This window comes from Phalacrocorax aristotelis, chromosome 8 (genome assembly GCF_949628215.1).
Source record: "Phalacrocorax aristotelis chromosome 8, bGulAri2.1, whole genome shotgun sequence".
NCBI classification, from domain to species: domain Eukaryota; kingdom Metazoa; phylum Chordata; class Aves; order Suliformes; family Phalacrocoracidae; genus Phalacrocorax; species Phalacrocorax aristotelis.
The window spans coordinates 18716872-18741361 of record NC_134283.1 but is presented as its reverse complement, the minus strand read 5'-3'; the positions used below and the strand labels follow the sequence as shown (position 1 = coordinate 18741361).

The 24490-nt window shown below is 35.6% G+C and overlaps 1 protein-coding gene across 6 annotated transcripts in view; it reads right to left on the bottom strand.

Annotated features, from left to right (window-relative positions):
• The window catches only part of FTO (FTO alpha-ketoglutarate dependent dioxygenase), a 250253-nt gene that overhangs the window by 195544 nt on the left and 30219 nt on the right, over window positions 1–24490 (bottom strand). For 2 of the 6 annotated variants that reach the window (XM_075101622.1, XM_075101623.1), the window contains exons 2-4: window positions 8738–8815; window positions 3460–3525; window positions 2548–3208 (exon numbers count right to left, since the gene is read on the bottom strand). In XM_075101622.1, coding sequence (XP_074957723.1) covers window positions 2548–3208; window positions 3460–3486 — 688 coding nt within the window. In that variant the 5' untranslated portion in view covers window positions 3487–3525; window positions 8738–8815. Of the gene's footprint in view, window positions 1–2547; window positions 3209–3459; window positions 5664–8737; window positions 8816–15903; window positions 15954–24490 lie in introns of those variants that run through there. The other 4 variants (XR_012662053.1, XM_075101621.1, XM_075101624.1 and 1 more) reach the window with 3 other exon arrangements.

Below are 24490 nucleotides of genomic sequence, written 5' to 3'. Positions count from 1 at the left end.
AAGATTTAACAAAAAACTTCAAAAAGATGTGGAGCTTCTTCACGCTTCACAGTTATGGAAGGCTTGATAAGAGATATAGTAAATATTGACAGTCTTTGTGAACTGCAGCAACCACCAATACATTGCAGTGACATGGAACTGGAAAGAATAATATTATAAGCACTGATATGTTAATAACCACCAGCATTTGAAAGCTATAAACAGCAAATCAGAAGAGCAAAAGACAACCTATTTATTTCTCTAAAATCAAGTAGACCCATTACTCCTTTTGGATGTGCTAGGTAGAAAACTTGAACACACAAAAGTATTCACTGTCACTTTAATTACAATGCCATCTTCATAAACTATAAATAGGTTCAATTCCCTCCAATTTATGAATAAGTAGGCCAACTATAAATACAGCTTCACTTTAGGGATATACAACAACCACCACAACTTGCATACAGGCAGATGTGAGTGAACTGTTTTCACATAAAGGTATACTACAGGACATGGCCTCATGGTGCTTGGGAGCAACGCTGAGCACCCTAAATTCCCTCTACAGTTCATGAAACCAACTTAAGCCATGCTCAAGATCTATCAAAAGGAATTCAAACTTTTTTGGATTTACATCTGACTTCGTAAATAATTTTCTTCCCAAAAAACTGTCTTTTACACTATTTCCAGCTACACTGGGGTTTTAATACCGCCACCTCCTGCCAAGAGGTTCCCCCCCGCCAAGATACAATCAAATTTCAATTTGATCAGAAACTTTTGGAACCATAGCAAAAATACAAAAAATTTGAAGTAGTATTTTAAAAATAATTTTTGTAAATGTAAACTATAGAGTGATCAATTTATTCACTGGAAAGCTCTTAGCTTTTTTAAGCTTTCATGTCTATTTTTAAATCCCTCAGGAAAAAAATATGTACTTTTAAGTGTACTTATGAAAAAATCTTGTATGTGGCAAAAACATTAATTACATATCGATATCAAAATAACTTCTGGTATAAATATATCAAATATTTCTTTCTACCCTCATCAATCAAGTCTTGCATAGAATTTGCAGCAGTTTAAAAACAGCATATTTTTTACGTAACTTGCTGAACTTGAAGGAACTAAATCAAGTGATGAGGTATGAATAAACATAGTAGCTTGCTTTCTTGTTAATTTATAGCCCTCTGAACTTAAAGGGACTCATTTTTTCCCCTCCACAAGCAAGTTTTATGTTAAAGTAGAAAGCTTTTAAGCATATCACAATAAATCCTCACACATGCTATTATTACAAGTTCATATTTATGCTTCTTTAAGTATTTTTTTCAGTAACATTTTAAATTACCTACATTACTATGGAAAAAAAATACATTTACTGGACATAAAATGTCAACATCTTCAGCAAATAAGACAGAAAAAAGTTCATGAACAAATTACACTGGTCAGGGAATGTCTTCTATTCAGCTTGCTAAGCCAGCTGATGTTTTACGTCCAGGACTTCAGCTGAATGTTAAATAACAAAGTGACCCATAGTTTCAAAACTAATAACAAAACCAACAACAGAATGCACGTGGAAGTATAAGCTATTACTTTTACATCATGGTCTTTAGCCAAAACATACTGAAGTCAATGCAAATTCTTCCCATGTTCTCAAGCAAACATCAAAGGATTTTTGGAAGGACCAAAAATCAGATGTGAATTATGAGACAGGAAGGAGCATTTGCTCAAGTGTCTAAATTCAAATCTTGTCTTTGCAAAACTGGAAGCCGTTAAAAAAAAACCAGGGCTTTGTTCAAAAATTGTTAGGAAAAAAAAAAAACAACCAAAAAAAGCTTCATGTCTGTTTTTAAATAAAGATGAGAAAGGTACTTTAAACTAAAAATGAAATTATTTACTGACTCTTCAACTACATATTCCCCCCAACTGCATTTAAATGGTTTTTAAATAATTAAGAGTCTGCAAAGCCTGTCAGACAACAGGTCATTTAATGGAAAACTTCCACCTTTCTGAACTACGGAAACATTGGAAAATCCTCCGCAAAATGTGCATTAGCACTACAGCATGCCTAGACAAAATGCATACACTGCCAAGTAAATACACTAATACTTTTAAACAAAACCAACATAAAATGATCTTCCCAAAATAGGGTAGTAAAATCAGTATAAAGCAGAAGCAAGTCTGTATATGACAATAACACAATAAAGATGGTGTTCTCAACTACAATGAAATATCTTACAGGATAGAAAATATACACATGCGTTAACCTGAAAAAGGTATCTGACATATTTTGATTTCCTGGCTCTCAGTCAGGAAGTTAATCACACTGATTTTTAAATCTATGTAGAGAATGACTGATAAGCCAGCTGCAGTAAACACAGGTATATTTTGTAGATGTTTTAGTAGAAATAAAGATAGGGCTTAAATACAAAAAGTACCACAATGTATTCAGAAGCACGTGACAAATCTATACTAGCATGCAGGTGTGCTTATGTACCCACACACAGGAAAAATAAAAGAGCTTCAGGGATTTAAGATATTTATATCACTAGTCAACTCATACCTCCAATCACTCACCTTCACAGCTGTAACTGTACACAGCAACTGTTGACCTTTCAGCCAGATTCTCATCATGGTGCCAGCTCACTGCCATATTCCCCATTCCAAAATAAGGTTCTTGTTTCAAGTACAGCATTTGTAGTGGATCCATATAATTTAATAAAGTCAAGTTATAAGATGTTCTGCTCTTTAGACTTCTGTAGTTATCCTCTGGTACACAACAACTGCTTTGATCTTTTGAAACAGACTCTTTTGCTGTAAGAGAAGTAGCAAAACTTTGCTCCCTATCTATTACAGTAGTATCTTTAATTTCTTTGGTCTCAGACAAGTTTTGTCCTTGCAATGCTTTGACTGCTTCAACATGCAAGTAGTCATTAAGTCTGATTAATGCTTTACAAGCATCGTGTATTTGAGGACTGGAATATTTTATATCATAACCTTCAGTAGGCCAAGGAACTGTAAATAATCTTGTGTTCAAGTACTTGTAAGTGCATCCTGGGTTTCCAATTAATATACGAGACACTGGGGTAAGAAAGTCTTTTCCTTTGATCCTTACAAGATCTTGAAAGAAACAATCGTGTTTCAGCAAGGTCAGAAAGCCTTCTTGTACCATTTGATGGAGTTCTTCAGGTACTGCATCAGATTTTCTAAAAACCAGCTTGGAATATTTGGTCTTCCACTAAAGGAAAAAACACACAAACAAACAAAACAACAGAAAATACACAAAAAACCCAACCAAACAAAAAAAAAAAGGCAAAATAATTATTCTTTATACAGACACCAAAGTATTTCCTATATTCAAGAACAGACAAGGCTAAGTTGACAAGTTGTCAAGCATGAGTTTAGAATGTGGTGAAGAAATAGATGCCATTATTTGTTACTTTATTTTCATACTCCAATATATCACACAAACTGAGGATATGTACATACCAGTGGCCTGTAACCAAAGAGTATCATCAGGGCAGACCTCTAAATAAATAAATAAATTTGAGGATCCTGGAAGGAATCAATAGAACATATAAGCTCCTCAATGAATCTGTAAATAATGCTACCTTTAAGTATACAAACAATGGAATATTGTAAAGTAACAAAGTGACTCCTCTTTTCGCAGTGGTTGCAAAGATCGTTCTGTCTCATTCCGATGTACAGACTTCTACAGGGCAACATGATAGTCCAAAAGAGTTTCACAGAACAACAATTTTAGGGCAAAAATAACAAAAAGAAAATGTAAATTTTCAAAAAAGGCCAATATTCTGGTACAGTGCACCTCTATCTTCAAAATAGGCCTTGACATACTGGTCCTTTCTGTTTTCACATTCCTCAATGCATGCTGATTAGCTCTCCTATTTTATATAAAAGTTTCACTTTCAGATAAAAGCTTTCCAAACCCATTTTCCTCCCCATCTCCCCACCACACCTGCTCTTGTATCAGCTGGAGTTCAGAATCCAGCAGTTTGTGGAAGCAACAACTCCCCAGCAAGGTATGATGCTCCTAATCACCAGTATCTTGCTTTGTATGTAAAATACTGCTTCCCACTCCAGGAAGGCTTGGGTAATTTTATTTTGTTAATCTGGTTTTCTAAGGAAGGGGGTATCATGTAATCACACCTTTTATTGGTTGCCTGTAAATCTGCTTTAACTACTTCTGAGACTGTTTGGCAAACTGAACAAAGGCTAGAGAATAAGTTCTTAAATACACTAAGTTCCTATGTATTTCAATAAATTAATAGATAGATAAAAGATGCAGATTCAGATTAGTGCCCTTAGCAAGGGAAAGGCTGTAATGTGAGCCTATCAAGTGTCAATTAGCATGTGTGAAGCTCCGGCCTACTTGCTACACCTATTTCCTTTTGTCCAGAAGTTAGTGACTAGTCTGGGGAAAAGGTAGATACTGATGGTGTTGTGGGAAAAAAGGTAAACTGAAATCAGAATGCAAGGCAAGGGGGCAAGAGCACATGGATGCACAGAACTGATCTATCAAAACTTTTATTAATGTAATAGCTTATGTTCAAAGTACTTTTTAAAAACAAAAGCCACCAGCACAAAAGCATCACCCTGACCTACAATCCATCTGTGGGCTCCTGCTGGTACAACTCAAAACCACTTTACTAGTACTGTCTACTTCCAAGTCAGATTTGAACCTGCCTTTAAGGAAATTAATTCTGAAGTCTGGAAAAGGTGCCTTTAAAAAATACAAACCAGGCAGTAATTCAGTATCCACAGTTTCTACTGCACAAAACCAGTTAGACTTTGGCATCGTAACACGTTGCTATCGTACGACACTGAAGAGGTGACTTCATAGGATCATTTGTTTCTATTAAAAAGGGGAATATAAAAGGAAGCCTATTTTAAAAATAATGATTACACATAATATATCATAGTTTATCCATAAACCTTGCCACCATTTCTCGTGAATTTTTATAGTGAAGCTAACTCCCCTTCTTTACACATTCTTACGGCTTCCAAGAACTAGCTTCCTAGAGAGAAGAAAAAAATATTACATGACAGTATGCACAGATAGCAATAATTTCTGACAATTGTATTTACACACTATACTTTAAATATCAAAGCTTGAAAATAGTTCCAGATATCTACCTGAATGTCCCTCTACAGTCCCCAGCACAGAACACTGCATCCCAGCTTTCGTTAAAAGAACTGAATATAAACATGATAAACACAATTCGCCTGAGCTTGCCAAAAGCCTGAAACAATTTCCTTAGAGGTCTTGAACCGTCCCCTTTGTTACAATTGCTGCTTTGCATCTGTAGCCTTTGAACAGTACAGCGAAAAAATCCTTATAAAGAACAACTACTGAAATCAGTAACTGCAAATTTTAAGGATTTACAGCTACGGGCTACCGTTAGATGTGTGGGTATAGGTTGAAGCAAATAATAAGATTCTTTCATAATCATACTTAATAATTACAGAACGTTATATGTTGTTACATGTTAAGATTATTACTGCATGATTTGTTTCATTATGCAAATTATATGTATAAAAGAAAGAGCACTAACAGTTCTATAGCAGTATCCCAGTATTTCTTTAAACAATTCTGTATATTGGACATACTCAGGTCAGATTAACCAATTATCAAATTACATATGCTATTATGGCATACTTTAAATTATTTAAAAATATGAAATAATAATGACTTTTAATATACTGAATTTCTGACACGAGTCGCACACATAAAATTCTAAACAACTATTACAAACAGGAGGAGGGAAATAATACCACATAAAGCAACTAAATGCCTGAAAAACGCACTAGAAAGAAAGCACACATATTTTACAAAGGTTCCCCCCTTGAAACTGCAGAGGTAAGGTCTTCCCAATTTCATTGCCAGCCAAATCAGAGGCATGTTACCTTTGGGTTGTGTTTTAAGACTACATGCTTAAGAACTATTTTATTATTCAGTTTTACACAGAATAGGATTCCACTTTAACAAAACCCCACACTGACATCTCAGAAGAAATCAGGACGTAGAAACACATTTCCGACACATCACATGAAAACAGTTTGGTCGTCTTTAAATCTCCAATCATTGTGCTACGTCCTACACAAGGAAAGCATTAAGGCATCAGAATACAGGGTGAATGCTGGGTTCACACTGGACACCTTGTTGTTTTGGGGGGATGGGGAAGGGGAGATAATCATATACTCTGTGTTGTAACTCTGACAGCAAGTATTAAAGGTCAAGTCCCTGTTCACTCTGAAAGAAGCAGGTACATTACTGGCAACTAGGGGACTAAAAAAAAAAGCACATATTATGCTCAATTCTTCATATGAATATCACACATGTGATTTTAAATATACACATTCTTTCACTTGTACTGGTAGTACTCAAGACAGAGTCACCCTACAGCATGACTCAAGTCATAGACCAAAGTTAGAAATCAACAGTACGGACCCTTGATAAGCAAACTGCCACTGAAATAGTGAGATGACAGTTTGTACTTCAGACAGTTCTGAATTGCCTTGTTAACAGACCTTCTTGTTCATAACTGGCTTTAAACATTACCCTGTTTCAGCCTATGGTTTGGAGCCCATTTCTAAAATGCTTCATCAGGCAAGACATATTGAAAGAGGATGTTAGGGAAGTTTTGCTTGTGATGGAATTTCTTAGTTAAAACTATACATTTCCATACCTGATAGGATACTGTTTTACTTGCATCCTACCTAACCTTTCCAACATGTTCAAAGAATACTTCTTTATAAGGGGTAGATCCTTAATGGAGTAAGGCAGGTCCCTCCAGGAAAGAGAGACTATACAACTAAACTGTATGTGATATTTTATTTTGCCAATTTGTTGTCCTCAAGCTCTCACCCATATTTTCCTCTCCATCTGTAGTACATTTAAGAATCATGGAACTTGTAATACTTACAGCTGTGATTAAAGTAACATTTCATAACCATCATAAGAAATTAAAAGGCCCTCGTGATGCTTATGATTATCACATATACTTAAAAATACCAAGCATGCACAGAAAAAGTACGCAAAAAGTATAATTCTATATGATGCAAAAAGAACGTATCTAAACTCTATTAAGGCTTGAACAGGCCCGATTTCATTGTTTATCTTGTTCCCACTGCCTTCTATATTTATTGGTTACTGATACTGAGCAAATGACATGCTTCTTCGGCAACTCTGGCTCCACCTTCTTTTCACATCAGCTCCACAAGACTGGATTTACAAAGATGGAAAAAAGAAAAAGATGCTGGGCACAGGAGCTCTTGGCAACAACAGATATAAAAGAACAGAACAAACAGGAGGGACATGGCTTAGTGGTGAACTGGCAGTGTTAGGTTTATGGTTGGACTCGATGATCTTAAAGGTCTTTTCCAACCTATATGAGACTGTGTATTCTGTGTAACAGGACTAGGAAGGAGAAAACAGTAAGCTGCCTCGGACTCGAAAGGAGGAAGAGCTGCTTCTTGAACATCAGTTTAAGACCAAAAAGGATGCGCTTGGGGTTAGGGGTTTTTTTGTAAAGAAAAAAAAAATCAGCTCTTCTACACTTTTCCAGCTCTTCTGCACTTCTCCTTGCCCTTACCCACAGAAGTGCTTTTATGGTTATCAGCAAGTTGTGTTTTCATATTATTACCCTTACAGCTGTCAAAGGTCCCAATGAGAAGCTTACTTCCGCTATGTTCAGCACTGTAAGAACACAGAGAAAAACATGCTTTGCCTAAGTATTCTACAACCCAATATCACAGTTGTAATTCCATGGCAAAACTGGACTTTGACTTCATGCTTCTGAGTCACAGTCCAGTAAATGGCCCATAAGTGTATCTTCCCTCTTCTATAGCATGGTGTGTGCTAAAGTTTTCTTGGCCTTAGAATCCTGCAAGAAACTCATCCTTGCAAGGGAAGAGTCAGACCTATTTTTATGCCACCATATACATCTTTGAGCCATACGTCAATACAAAAAAGGTGACATGTCTGTAATGTAAGCATGCTTGCTGTAACTGTTCAAACTATGAGATTCTTTCTCACGCTCTTCATCTTACTGTGTTCTGATTTGATGTGACTGAACCTATGATTCTTGACATATGTTTTGTAGCTGACCTAGAAAGATCCAAGATACATGCAGAATATTCTATTAATTTCATTATACTCTTCCATACACTCATTTGGCTTACTACTCATGTGGCTACTGTGCCTGTTTTTACTTTTATTTGGCTTCATTTGAGGCATACATTCCAGTTTCCACAGTCCATTTTGTAAGCAAAGTCTTACGGGTTACTTATTGTTTGAAAGTAGAATTAAGGCAAAAAAATTTTCAAATCTCTATGTTAATATTTTCCCCATTTTGCCAAACTTGAGCTATAAAGAATAGTTCTCTTTACAACTCCAGAAAAAAAAAAGGCAAAACCTTAAAAGAATGGTGACATGTATTTTATTTTAGCAAAACATAAGAAACTCTGATTCATTGTTACATGCATTACCTGGTACTCAGGTACTGATACTCGACGCAAAATCCTAAAAATAAATGAAGTTCCCAAAGTTTTCCTTCTTGAATATCCCAATTCTAGAGATCTTATTTTGCCTTTTGTCTTATTTACCACCTGATAGTACATTATGAGCCATCAGGACACATTTTTCACGTCAGATTTAACAGTGTCTCTTTGAAGAAACATTCATTTGTTGTTCAGTGCAAACAGCCATTTTAGTTTAAAACAAGTACAGTTAAAAGAAATACATTACCAATTGATGGAAATCATCATCAGCTGGTGTCAAATATGGAAGTCTATTCTGTCCAAGTTCTTCAAGAAGCTTTTTTTTCTGTTTTGGAGGGGTAAAATTGAAACAGAAAATTAGATTAAAAACCAAGGTAAAAACAGCCAAGTATAAAACTAGTTGTATTAAAAAGACATGAACATGTACAATTGTTTCTCTTACTACCTTCCATTCTAGAAAATTAAATAAGGAAAAATGGATGCAAAAAAATCAGTGGAGCTTTTCCACTTACAAAGCAGCAATTTAGGTGAGGTAGTTTCAGAGCACGTGAGTATTTTTCCTCCTAAATTCTTTTTTAGATAATCAGTCCTCATTACACTGATGAAAATCCATCTTGGTCTAATGCTCTTCAGAACTCTACCTACTTTGTACCTTGATACTAATTACTTATTTCTTTTTCATTTTATTTTCTACTTCAGTTTGTGGATCCAATGGGTACAAAGCTCATATTCCATTAAATGACTCAATAATATACTTCATTAAAACAATGAGCCTCAATGTCGGGCAAACTCCAGAATGTTTCCTGAAATGGGTGTATGAAGGAAAAAGATGATATCATCTACTGCACACCAAAGCCCCTACAACCTGACAATATTTAAAGTGCCATACTCAAGACCTACCATTCCAGCAGACTGCCACAAATCTGCTTTGATGTTGGGAGTGCGCCAAGAACCAGCTGACTGTGAAAAGTAGGTTTTCTCTGTCCCCCTTTTTCTTTTAACTCCCTCTTACTCCTGTTTTAGCCTGAGAATATCTCCACCAATGCTTAGTCAACATGATCATTAGGAAATTGCTAAGATAAAACCCGGCTTTTCTGCAAGCTGCATTTTCCAGAGTTTTATTCATAAAAATATAAATTTTTGTATGCATTACACAATTAATTGTGCAGCTAAAGATTTAGAAAGTCCAAGAGAAGCTTGAAATATCCCATCAGATTTTTGGAATCAAACAATCCCAATCCATGACAAATCCATCCACATTTATCTACCCGCAGCCTAACTCAATAGTAACTCAACATAAGTACAGATTAACAACAGTGTAAAAATTGTCACAGTGGAAGTATTGGACTAGAAAATTAATACGCTGTTTCCTTTATTCCTTCTTTCTTATAGCTTGCAATGATGGTTTCTTTACAAACTTGGATCATTAAAAAATATTAACTAATAAAAATGCAACTCAAAGATCATAAAACAACATCTGCCATAATGTTTGAATATTTCAGATAAATGGATTCAAATTCTAATTTTTATTGCAATATTTTCAACTACTTAAACACTATCACAAGAAATAATTGTAGTTGCAGCTTGGTCAATACTTTCACGTTGTAGGAGCAACACTAGATGGAAATGGAATACAGTTTTAAAAAGAATTATAAGGGTGTACTACAAAGAAAAACACAGATTAAATTTAAAAAGGTTATAACTAACCTGTTCGTAAAACCAAGTTATATGGGAACAACTACATATTTCATCACCCAGATGTCAATGCAAATTTATTATTCCATAGACAAGATAATTCATCGTTTAAAAAAAAACATTTTTTTTTCTTTTAAATTCCTCTTTCACAATCTTTTTGGGTTGCATATACAGGTCAAAACAGATCTCCCCTATTCTGGCAATCCTATTCAAAAAAATGAAGAAAGAAATACTACATGTAACAACTAACTCCTGGTTTATAGCAAACACATAAACAAGGAAAGCTGAACTACAAAGAGTGGTACTGTTTATTTTATTCTGTGACAGTGAATTACATTTATTCAAATTTAAGCATCAAAGAAGATGACAGAGGCTTAAAATCATGAGGAAGTGTAGAAAATTTTAAGGTTAATAGCTATGAGATCAGTCAAACTAAAATAAAACCAGGTAACTCTCACTTACTCATCTCCACACTCACATTCTGCTGAGCACCTACTCTTATCCAGACTGAAAAGAGCAGCAGTGAGATTTATGAACTAGCAATGTCATTTCTCTAGGGCTTTAATTTTCTTTGGGAACAGGCTGTTGGTATGTTGACATGAAGACATTGGTGAAACCGAGCATACATAACTTTAGATTAAGTTCACAGAAACTGACATGCTAATTTGCTGCATATTCTAAAACAATAATACTTTTCTACTACAAAAAGCTTGTTACAATTTTATTACATGAAACCACTGAAAACATCAGATTGGCTTTGTTGTCTGCAAGATAAACCATATTAGACAGTAGAAAAAAAATTCCTATATTTCAACATAGACTCACATCTGTGGGGAGAAAAAAAAAAAAAAAAAAAGAGGTGGGAAAAAGAGAGATTCTGACAATTTCTTTGTCAAATACCAGCCTCTTGGCAAAAAGCACACAACATTAAAATGCACTGTTGCGTATAGGTAGTACTAGTTCACATTTGATTGTCAGATCTGGCTAAGTGCCGCTCTTCAGCTTGATGTACAGACTAATTCACACAGCTGGGTGGTATAACGTGCTGCTCACCTCTTATGCAAGAGGCTGTCACACAGATGTCAAAAACATCAAGCTACTCACAAATACCTCAAAAAAAGTAAAAACAGAGAAAAACTGAAGATCTGGCAATACCAGCTGGCTGATATCTAAGTCTAAGCACTGGTACATAAGCATCGCTTATAGGCTTTTCCAACACATAAACCCCTCAATAAAAAAAAATAATCTTGCCTTTCCTTTAAAGGTACAAGGCATCTTAAAAAGCATTTTTCTAAATCTGATTTTTATATTTTAAAAATTATTAACAGTGTAACAGTTGATTCAGGTACCAGTATTATGTTTCTTACACTTTAGAAACCAACATGATTTTTATATATACATTAGCAATACCAACATGTGAAAAACAATCTTACGCGCAACATCCCTATAATGTCATCATGCATCGGCTGCCATGAGTATTAATGGATCTACTATATCTGACTCTGATAACTGCTAACTAAAATTCAGCAACTGGAATAGTAATAATTGGAATCTCTCAATCACTATACATACCCTCCGCGCCCCCAAGTTTCTTCATGGCAATAAAAGTAACATGTTGTATGTTACAGAGCAGGAGAAGTAATAGAAACACAACTAATACAGATCAAAGTTGCAGGCCAAAATGCAGTTACGTTACCATCGTTTGTTATTTTCAAATTAAGTGGTATGAAGGAAAGATGAGACTTAATTACCTTTTCTGTCCAAGAAGCATGACAGTGTAAAAATTTCTACAGCTGACATATTCCCCTGAAGGATGTCAACACTATTCATAAAAGGTTTTGTTTCTCTCTTAATTGTAAGACAAAAGTTCAATATCTAGGCTCTGAAGGCCTTAGTATTTCAAACACAGAATTCCCACTTAGTTTCACCATCAAACAAGTCAGAAGACAACAGTCATTGTCCAATTTGCAGACCACTGTCTTGGCTGAAATAATGTATTATCAAAACTAATTTTATTGAAATCACATTGAAATACCAAAATTAGTTCTGACAACAGATTTAAGGCTGCAATGTTGCAACAATTCCTAACACATAAAAACAACGAAAACATTAAGAAGTAGAAGTTTGATTTCTTCCCCCAGGACTTAACATAAAAAGCACTGAAGAATTTATTTAACATATTCCATTTGTTCATACAAGAAGACTTAATTCAATGCAAGTAGTATTCATCTCTAAAAAGATTCAGAAAAGAATTCAGAAAAAATGTCAGCTTCGCAATACCAAGGGATCTCTCTGGACCTGGAACAGCGTCCTATACGGGTGTAAGAAGTCAGCCACACAAGTGCAAGACATGGACAACTACAACTGTGCCTATGAAATATTTAAGGATGTTAGTTTTTACTTATACAACAAGAACTCACTCTGATGAGCAGTTGAAAAGATACACTTTATTCAAACTAGTAGGCTGCCAAAAAACATGACTGTTACTCTCTATTCTGGAAAAGCCCATCTCATTATCACCTAAAGACTTTTTCAGAAAAGACGGTATTTTGAAACTTCTAACAGGCATGTTCCCAACCTCTGAGGGGATGCAAGCAACCTTTTCTTCAGCCATTACTTACTTTCACCTTATAATTAGCGTTATGCAAAATGAAGCAAAAGATGAATCACACTATGGAAGAGATACATGAAAGATGACAATTCAAACAAAAAATGCAACCTCACTGTTGCCTGGTTTCTTTTAACAGCTCTTAGGTATTTATTATTTACAAGTATTTCATATACACATCACACTAGGGAATGACCATTTCCAATACTCTGCAGAGGGCTGAGAACTGGCTGGACTCTTTGATCTACTTTTTGGGCAAGCTGGTACTTGCTCTACGGAGGGAAAAGGAGCACAACCAGCAGAACAATTCTATGTACTCACATATACTCTTCCCTGCAAAATAATTGAGTTTTCTGCTTCACTACCTGACTTGTGTTACAGTGACCTAAAGTCCCACCTAATGTTGCCTTAATATCATCAGGTCAATGGTTAATTTTTTCTTTTATAAAGCTAAGATTGCAAACCGTCCTCATTTTTATACCCCTCCATCCCCAGCAATCTTAAAGCAAGTAAGAGGTAGAAGAAAGCTGAACATTTTATCTACACTGGATTTTACCTATCTCATGTCTAGATGTGAGAAACAATCTCACTGGGGCTAAAGGAGGGAACAATATACTGCTAGAAGTGAGAGTGCAAAAGAAAGGCATAGTAGGTTTGAAACATCATCTCCATTCAAAGCCTACAAAAGCCCTTCTGCCTTAACTCCTTTCACCAGAAGTTCTTAAAACATTGACCAATTTTTTCATCCTGAACAGTTTTGCCAACTCCCTGCTGCGGTTTTTACACTTCTGAGAACGCTGACTCAGGACCAGAATTAGTAAATCACAGACACTTAAGTCTCTTTGTTTTCAATGCAATCCAATCTGTTTGCAGAAATTTCTGGGGCCGCTCCTAAAAAGAGGGTCTCTAGTCAAAGCATAAAAAAGTATCATGTCCATCTCCAATACTGTTTTTCCCAATGGTCTTTTGTTTTCCAAAGATACAGCAAGGCACTCTGAGAATGAATATTGTCAGGAAAGATAGATCTGAATTACAAGTTCAGACACAAACCTTTGGTTTTCCAGAAGGCCCTCCTTTCTATTAGCTTTTTCCCCACATAAGAATGTACATTAGGGCCTGTGTTTCTCTTTCATCCTTTTTTTTTTAATCAACTATAATAAAATGTGGATTTCTTTCAAGTCATGCATGAAGAAAAAGGCTAGTACACTGAAGTGACAGCTCAATGGCTTTATAAAGGAGGAAGATTAAATACTTTATATAGGAACAACTTTGTGACACAACACTAAGACCCTACCCAGAAAAAAAGCAACCACTTCACCGGAACTTCCACCACCTTATGTAACTCCTAAGATTCTTTCATGTTTTTAGAAATAAGACATTAAAAACAAACAAACCCCAAACAAACAAAAAACATCAACTAAAAAAACCCACACACCAAATCTGGGACAGTTTCTTAAGGCAGAAATGTGATTTTGAAGTTGACATTTGTTTAAACTACAAGGCTTTCCAAGTGTTAGCTATTAAAACTCCACAGCAACCAAGATCATTCAAGTGGCTCACTAAAACCAGTTATGTCAGAAATGAACCTAGAATAATAACAAATACATTCTAAATGCACTATTACAGCTTTTATTTCTCCATTATCACGTATGTTAGATTACAGATATAATTTGAAGAAAAAAATAATCTGAAAACTCTACTCATTAAAAGATCTTATAGGACTGGCCAATTTTCAGCACCATTTACTCACATGAAAAAGTTATATTTCCAGGTTACCCTTCATTACACTCAAGTCTTACCAAAAGCCTTGTCTGTGCTACATTCTTTTTATAATCCAGCCTGTCAAAAATACTGGCAGACATATGACCATACTGTATCATACTTTGCATACCACAGCCCCCATAATTCTATATGCCCAAAACATTTTCATATTGAAGATAAAAAATTGCATCTTTATTATTATTCTATAAACTCATATCAAAATTATCTATGACTCTCTAGCAATATTTAATAGACCACAAATCCATTTCCTAACTATACTACAATAAAGTATGCTGGTTATTTAGTATAACCATTGTGCTTCTTGCTCTCCCACTGAACAAACCAGTGCAGTTACTGAAGTAAGATGCAGTTTAAGCTATCTGGTCATGAAAAAAATTACATAATGAACAATGTACTGTAATGCAAAGACCTCAGGTCTAACACCAGTTAACTGAGCAGCTGTCTAAAAGACTGTTCAATACTCTTTCCTGCAAAGGTACTGCTTGGCTTTACTTACTAATTTCAACCTCTGCTACCTTTTCTTATAAATCAACAGGCCCAGATTTTGGTTCACACACACACACGCAGACCAGTCACGCATATGCACAAGATATTTGCCCAATGTAACTAAACTAAGAGTTAATTTATGCATCAAAGCAGCTTAGCAATGTGTGAAAATGTCTTTGCTACCAGTATCCCCTCCCCCTCCACCCTGACACATTAAGGGCCCCTTAATTGTTGTTTTAACCTACAGGAACATTGTTCCTTTGGCTAGTGGCTGTTAATGGAACAGAACTGGCAATTTTCTTACGCAGCTGAGCGTAGATATGTCACACATGGATTAGCACTTTAAGTAATCATAATAAAAATGTGAAATGATAAATTGTTCGAAACACAGCCACTTTTTGCTGACAAAACGCACCTAAGCTTCCTCAGTGCACCTGTCAATAAACCTCTACCATCACTGCAAGCATCTAGACAACATCATCCATTTCTTGTTCCCCCTATCATTTGCACATCCTCTTCCAGCAGGTACCGGATGGTAAACGGGCCAGCTGTATTAGGTGAGAAGTACAAACATGAGAACTTTGAAAATAATCACCAAGTTTCAATCAGATCTCCAGTTCTTCAGTTTTCTTCTTACATATATGGACACAAGAGCTTACATTCACCTAAGAAAATGTTTGAAACAGTGGATACTTTTAGATCAACATGTTTGTGAATCACAAGGAATAGATAAAGGCACTGGGACATTTCCGCATGCCATTCTTTGTGTAGTTTCACTGAGAAATAGCCATTAGTTGCTGAGAAACTAGATTTCTTAATCAAGTCATTCTTAACCAGCTCACCTCCAAAGAATCAGCAGACAGAAGCCTTAGTGACTGTCATCAGTAATTGATTCTGCATGATGTAGCAAATATACCCCTATATACACAGTCCCAAGAAACCAAGTGGGATTGACCAGCTGTGAAATACTAAGCACCAATCCTTTAACAGAGAAAATATTCAATAAAGGTTAAAAACAGAAAAAATAAAACCATAGATTATAACAAGGGTTAATGCTGAAACAAGGATACATTTGGCATTGCTGCCTGTAGACCTCTCATGTTCTAACCACACTAAGAAGTTTACTGATGTTGCCTAACTTCTACTGAAGTCTATTACCGGAATGTAGGGCACTAGTGCTGTGTAGACTTAGGAGGTCCATACTATGGACTGACGTGGTGCTGTTTCTCCCTGAATGGCCCAAGGAAACAGAAAGAACTCTTAAGAATCACCACAATGTTTTGGGAAGCATTGTGTATCTGCAACATGGAATTATATCACCTTCAATGGGGTATAATATATAGACAGCGTAGCAAACTAAGAGCAAACACATTGACCAACAACCAGCGAATGAATCAAGGACCTCCAGAATGAAACCAAGGGCTGATACAGTTTGAGATGCAGATTCAGATCCTTTTAACAGGCTTATAACTTCTGTAGGTGTAGGCAAAAAACTTTCAAACATACACACACAAGCAGGTCACACTAATACAGTTTTTCAGAACCACCAGCAAGATCAAAGAGGCAATTAATTTTCTTGCAGCTTTTCATCATTTCCTGAAAATACTGAGCCTTGCAGGATTTCTGGTCTATATATATTCTGATAGGTAATCACAGGAGTATCAAATGCGTAATAAGGATACTTAAAAATGGGGTGGAGGGTAGGGAATTTTAAGTGTTAAAGCATCACCCAGAAGAAAGAGAGAAAGAGCAGTCAAAAAGTAAAGTGAAAATAAAATGGATACTTGGAAAAAAAAATAGGTATTGCCTTAAATATTTAAGTTTAGCATCAAGTGTGGTTTTTAAAGCCATTTTATAACTCTGCTGAAGATAGTGTTAATGCAGGAAGAGCAGGTGCTAAGTGCAAGTGCTTGTGCCATGCAACCAGCTACAAGGAAGATCAATAAGGAGCTAGAGCATTAAATTTCACATACTGTAACTGTCATGCCCATTACATAGTATTTGAACATCATCACAGGCCATTACAAAACTGTTGACTCTTGATATTTTTTACAGAACTGAATTATTTTCCAGGGATTTTATTAGCACAATAAGCACTATGAAAGTATAAAAGTACTCACCGACTTCATGAAATTTGAAGACCTTTACAGCCTTCCATGACTTCATATTTGATTGTTTAACTGTATTCTTCACTCCAGAATGAAAAGACAGGAAGATAGTTGAAAGCTTCAAAGATAAAAGGAAATGTATCCCAGGAGCACTTTTCTTTCCACCAGATACACAGCTGATGTATTTTCAAGGAGGTATTTGCAAGATAATTCTTGAGAGTATATGCCACAATTAACAAAATCACTGCAGACAGAAGTGACAGAAGGAAGGGGTATGCTAGGTCCCCTGCGATTCAGTGGCAGAAGCAGCACCCTGCTTCCCGCCTCTGCTCTACAATCTTTGTGATTTGTCCTTTTCAAGGACATGATAAACACCGATATTCCTTCAAACATTTCTCATGCTAGAGGAGCCTTTGAGGAGAAGCTTTGTGCAATTACCTCTCCTCTCCCCAAAACAATTTGAAGGCAGCCATCACCGATTTGTTATGGTTACAGCAAGTTTGGTGTCACACAAATTGTCAACGCATTTTCAAAACAGCACAACCATTGAGATGTTATTTTTGAAGCTACACAGGTGTATTATGTTAATACAGTTGCATCATGTTTTACAAATAATTTTCAAGGACAAAAATTACAGATCACATTATGTACATAAATTTAATGTATGTATCAATATTGGTACAAGAGTATTCAGTGACAAAAAGTGCCATTTGTAACATCTTATAAATTTATGAGAGTAACCGTGTAATAAATGCACAGACATGGTTTTGTATTTATAACATAATAATTTCCTAATTTTGCACACACTACACCACTGGTCAAATGATAATAACAACACTCACTTAGAAAACCTATAAACTGCAGTCGTTGCCTCAACTTCATAATAAGATAACTAATAATGAAACACAGTTGAGTTATGGCATATGAATTCAAGAAGGATATCCTATATGAGGTTTGCTGAAAGAAGATGGGGGGTGTTTGGTAAAATTATTTAAAGAAAAAACTCATAGTGAACGATGCAAATGTAGTGAACAATTCAAAGTTAGTCTATTTTTTTTAGTTTGAAGGCATTGTTCTGTTCACAGCCTCTGGAATAAGCCCCACGGGGAACAGAAAGCTAACATCTAAGTTGGCAGACAACGATTAGCAAAATTCAGGGTCTGAAAGAAGGTTAGGCAAGTTCAGACCAGAAGCAGGGGCCACAATTTAAAATAAAGGATAATTAACCATTGGAGCAGACCACCAATGTGTGAGATGAATCCTCCCTCATGGGAATTCTTTTTTATATCAACTTTGGATTTTTTTCTAAATGATACATTTTAGTATAGTGGTTCCCAAACTGTTTAGACCAGCAGACTGCAATGAATCATCCATATTTCCTTAAGAAGTTCTGCACATACAGCCTAACCAAATAAACTGGAAGCAGTAGAGACACACTGACTGAAAGTTTGATGGATCTTATTCCTCAGTTTGGTTTTGATTCATCACTTTGCTAGTCACCACTGGTCAGTGAGTCAGGAGACCCTGGACTACCTCTATAAGAATATATTTTACTGAAGCCCTAAAACTGGTGTTGAAAATTCTCTTCTGCCTCATAGCTCATATAAACTTAGACGAGAGTTTTTTGGGATCTGTATTTCATAGTGCTCGGAACACTTACAATACTACCATAAGGTTAAAGAACTACAGCTAACGGAAGGATTATTGAATTTTCTTTCACATTTTATTCTTAAACTGACTTTGCATAATTTAAAGAATAAGCTTAGGGTATACTAAGAGGTAAAATACAGGAGAGCACTGAGCTGCTATGAAAGAAGTAGATCTGTTAAGCCATTTGCTTTGTGCCAAACCAAGGCAAATTTCATAATGCAAATCAACAGTTTCCTGAAAAGTACATTTGTTGAGCAAACTTAGAGACTGTTACTTTTTCAAATAATGCTGTTTTAATAAAGCAATCCTAGCTTTTGCAAAGGCTAATTTTCATTTTTATTACTTGCATACACAGACCTTATTTGTTGTTAACTTTTTCCCTTGCCTGCAATGATCAGGTGTAATTTTGCAGAGCAGCACTACTCAACTAAAGTGGACATGCACAAAAATTATTTCTTAAGTTTTCTGTGTACATTTGTTCAGGGAAACTTTTGCCTGTCCTTTCACCCCAAACACTTACATTCCTAACCGTCTAGATAGTCCTACTGCTATCACTATCGTCTGTACTTTGTGAAGTAGTACAGTAGTGACAAGTCATTATACACACACACACACACACAAAAATCCTGTTATGGAAGTACAACTTGTCAAGGTGAAGGGTTATTCTGAACTATCATAAAAGTATTGTTGAAGTCATGCAGACAAGTCTCTGGCCCAATGAAAATATTGCTGTCACCTTAGAAGTCTAAACTCTCTTGCTTCCTTAGAGCATATGTCAAAGACAAGAATAAATAAATTTCATTTCCCTCAGAATGTCTACAAAGACTTGAGTCAATCATTTTAAAATTTGATACAGTGGTTTTATATGTTGGGGTACTCTCAACCTAAAATTCAAAAATCTAGGCCACTCTTTTTGACACATTGTATGCATGTCTGTGTTAAAACCATCTGAGTGACAGCAGGGAGGATGAGGGCAAGGAAATGACATTAAGAGAAAGCTGCCAGGGCCACCTTTGTTCTTATTTGCTGGCTTAACATGCTGTATTATTTCCCCTTCTACAATGGAATTGCTTCAGCAGTATCCAGAATTCAAGAAGGGCTAGGTGAAAAAAGAATTAACTGTGTAGGATTAAAAAAAAAAAAAAAAGAAGGGAGGATTTTAAAATTAAATATCAGACAATTGCAAGAGCTTATGACCAACATTTAACACTACATATGCTGCAATTCCCATCTAAACTAGAAGTGAGAAAGCTTTGGTGGTCTCCATGCAGAGCTGAGTTTCCATATGACAAATGCCTCACATCACTGTTATTTGAATTAATTCATTATATAGGAATTTCATTAGATCTTTACTTAGGAGTTTAAAAAAAGACTACCTTTACCTAATAATTTTGGGAACCCTTAACGCTATCTGTCCTTGCCACTGTGTTTGGAAAGAAACATGACAGGGATCCCTACCACAGCATTTATTCAGGGACCATTTCTTTTTATTTCCGTCACAACAATTTTCAACATACTCACTCATTTTCAGCTAATAAAGTGCAAAAAAAGCAAGAGATGTTTAACTTGGGCTTCCCACCTCTGTTTTCATACTAAGCAGTAAGCAGCGTAGTTGTTTGAACATCATGACAGCAGAAAGATCACCTTTAACATGCATATGAGAATTGTTCTTCTGAAAGAAAGTACAGCGATATGTACCAAACTTCATAAAGCATTATGACAGGCTTCTAAAGCATGCCGCTGTTAGAAGACGGTGTACTCTAATTTCTGTAGCTCCTCGTTCAATTTCTTTTGTTCTTTATGTTGACATCTTAACTGTTCTGTGCTTACAAGTTATCAATAGCCTATTACAAAAAGGCTCAAATTTGTTTGCATTACACACCACGGGGATTAAAAAGGAGTTAATATATATCTATTCAAAATTATTGTGCAGAAAATAGGTGTGTTGTACAGGGCTTCGGCTGTGACCTGCTTAACTTTGTTCGTAGAATGCACAATCCATCACGTACGAAAACACAGAGGAAAATGTGAGGTGTTAGTAAGTACCGCTGTTAGTGAGAAATTCTGCTAATTATTACACCAAATAAGCATAGTCAACAGGCCAGAGCTGTGAGAGGGCATGTTTCAGGGCATTAAATGGCTGCCTTGGATGGAGATGAATATATTAAACTATGCCCTTTCACAATAAAACAATTTCCCTGACACTTACAAATCCAGGCAGCTCTAGTAGTGCAGATGAAGAGCTCAGACTGCACTTGGCATATAACGATGTTTCAGTGCCACCTAGTGACGCGCACTTTAACTTCAGTGTCTCTTAAGATTTATAGTACACGAAAAGTTCAAAAGCTAATTTGGATCAAGTGTGGAGTCTGCACAGTACCGAAGAACAGCCTCACTCTTCGCCGAGACAGACAAAAAGTGGTCATGATGAGACAAACTCCTCCCCTTTCTTTATAACTAAAACATATGCTTCCTTAGATAGCTGATAAAGCGTTACATACATTTTTATTACAATCTGCTCTTACAGTCAAAAAAAGAGAAAAGCCTTGCAGAAAAGGACAAAACCCAGTATATATTGAAGCCTATACTATACACAAGAAGGTTTATATAGCTTGATATTTTATTAGATTAATGGATGGAAAATATTCCATAAACTTCATAATTTTCAAAATTATCTTTTTTCCTGTTTGAATGGACTTTATTTATTATTAATATTACTTTCATCTAGAGTACTTTCACAGTTTAAGGAAAGTGTTTCGGAGACTGTAAACTTTGCATTCATTCCCGGTTTGCATTTTGACACATTGTATACTTCTGCCACCATATTTATTATCACTACAATGGAGATTACAGCCATTTAACGTCTCTGCTACCCTGTTGCACATCTGCTGATTAGTACTGCAGTTGAATGTTTAGGCGGATATAAACTGACTAAACTTTGCAGTGAACCCTAGCCCAAGAAAAGCTGTGAAGAGGCTGAAATATAATGATGAATAGAAATTAATTATGTATTCAATACCAGCACAACTGTCTAACAATGGAAAAAAAAAAAGTACATGTTTAGATTAAGCTAAAAGCATAGACTGCAAAAAAGATACTAACATAATCCCTGACATTAGTCTCTGCATTTTTATTTCACAAGATTTTTACAGGAAAAGGCAAGTAGAAGTCTTTATGTTCACTAGTCATTTTTCACATGGACACTATTTATTTATGGACACTTGACATATAAATGGATAAATTAAAAATTCTGCATCTGAACCCCACATTTATCACCGTGAAATGGATAGCAACATATTAATACATTGTAGTACTACGAGGAAGAATAATGGCTTTTAAAACATCACTCATGAAAATATTATATAGGCTGCAACAGAACTACACTTGCAGAAGAAGTTTGTCTAATATAGTTTCCCTACCCCAAACTCAGTGAAATAAAAATATAAGACTTTAGCAAAGTTTTGCATGCGCTCAGATCCCGAGTATTACAGGGTCTGGACCTTGAAGATTGTATGATGAACACAAAATCTTCTTCGTTTATGTATCTGCGTTAAAAAAAAAAAACAAACAACCACTGAAATTATGTAGAGAAGATTCTCAAGGTAAAATTCTCACCTTGATGATTAGATTAAGGCCAACCTTGTGGATTAAACCTTCTATTGTATTAGACAAATAGTTATGATGTAAAGTGCCTAGATACTGCAGGACTAAAAAGCCCTTTAGAAATCAAACTGAGAAAAGCTTCTCTCAGTGGGCAGCACACTGTAACAAAGTTTGGAAACCTCTACTGCAAATATACTTTAGATGTTTTAATCTAGACCCTGCCTTAGGACCTAAACTCCTGTCACAAGAATCAATATTGTCCCTACTTTAAATAGCAAATAAAAAAAGGAAGATAATCTTGTTCCTTACATGTCATAGAATTCTACTCGTGACTCCTCAAATGACACTTCCATCTCCAGAGGAAGTACTTTCACTGCTATCACATCTTGGAAAGCTTAAATGAGGAGACTGCAGAAAAGATGTGCCAATACAAAGCACTGAACAATGGTATAACAGGTTAGGAACTGTACAGTCCACAAGAGAAAGAAAGCAGTATTCACAGCAAAAACCAACTGTAACTCCCTGTTTACCATAGCAGTAAAAAAAAAAAAGTCCAAAGTTTGATGATCACCTAATTTATTCTTGTCCATGCTTTTAAGAATCTGTCATATTTTATTACTTTCACAAGACTACTTCATTTTATCTGCCAGCAGTTGTTAGAAAGAAAGAGGATTTTAAAAAGAGTAATTCCCGATCAGCATGTTACAAGTTTTCATCCAAAAAGATTCCAAACAACTAGTTGCCTTGAGAAATACATTTAGGTCTTCTACTCCAAACTAGGTATCTTTTATTAAGTATTCTGAGGTGCACAGCCCTCTGAAGGACAGAGGTATTCCACTTAAGATTGCATCTGGAATCTAGTCAAGTGCTGCGTAATTTCCAATTCTTAATATCCAAGAAGCAAACAAGGAATATGGGGCAAGTTTTAGACAGTGGAATGAGTCCACTCGAGCTTCTCTTCAGTTCAATCCCCATTCAAAACAGCTCTGCTCACATCCACCAGCATCAAGCTATCAACATTCTAGCTCTGTAGCCCACATCAATTTTACAGCCACAGAGGAATGCTTCTCAGAACAGCCATCACCTGCAAAACTCTTTACCTCAAAGTAAAACTTATTCAAGAGAGGTACATATCACATTAAATTTTTGTCACTTTCCTTTTGTAAAACATGTCATTCACATATTTGCAGGAATATGACATTTCCCCCCCTTGCAGTATACAAATCCTTTCCTCCACAGGATTACAATTCTTTCCTTAACAGCTAGAAAAATGTATTTGCCCTTATACCTCAAGCAAGGCTTGACTGACCAATACTCAACTGGCCATATGCCTTAGATAATCCACATGTAGAATCATTCACATTCTAGAGGATGCTAATTACTTACGAACACTGAACGGCTACCCATGCTGAAGCCACCTCTAAGAAATAAATGGCTAAGCATCTTTCCAACAAATACAATAAGCAGGGGAAGAATTCTAAGCAAAAACGTAAAACAAAGTTTCCAGTATCCGCTACCAAGGAGTTCTTTTTGCCACAAAATATTAAAACAAAACAAAACACAACCTCAGTGATGACTTAAAGCAACAAATTCTAAAATTGTGGTCTATGTTCCCTTTCACTATTACAAGAAAATGAATATACGAAAGAGTGGCTTGATAGCACTCCTCCATTTTGCTTCATTTTCAGTATCAATTTGTTTGAATTAAATCATTAGATCATTAAATCATTAAATGCAAACAGGTTCACCATAGTAATACAAGCTTCATAGAGTATTTTTAAAAAATTAAATTTACTGCTACCTCTCTTTTATTTCTTTCCTATAACTGACAGCTATTTGGAATGCACTAAGAAGCACAAGAACCTCTAACAAAATTAATCTGTTCTTCAGTATAAAAATTAAGTTGTTATCCTATGCTGCTAATACAGTAATTTCCTTTTAAAATTATGTGGGAAATCAAGTGTGACCTATTTTTAAAAGTGCAATGCAAGCAATACCAACTGTTCTACAATGATAATTTGCAGGTTCCACAAAAAACCAAACCAAAACAAAAACCACCAAAAAAACA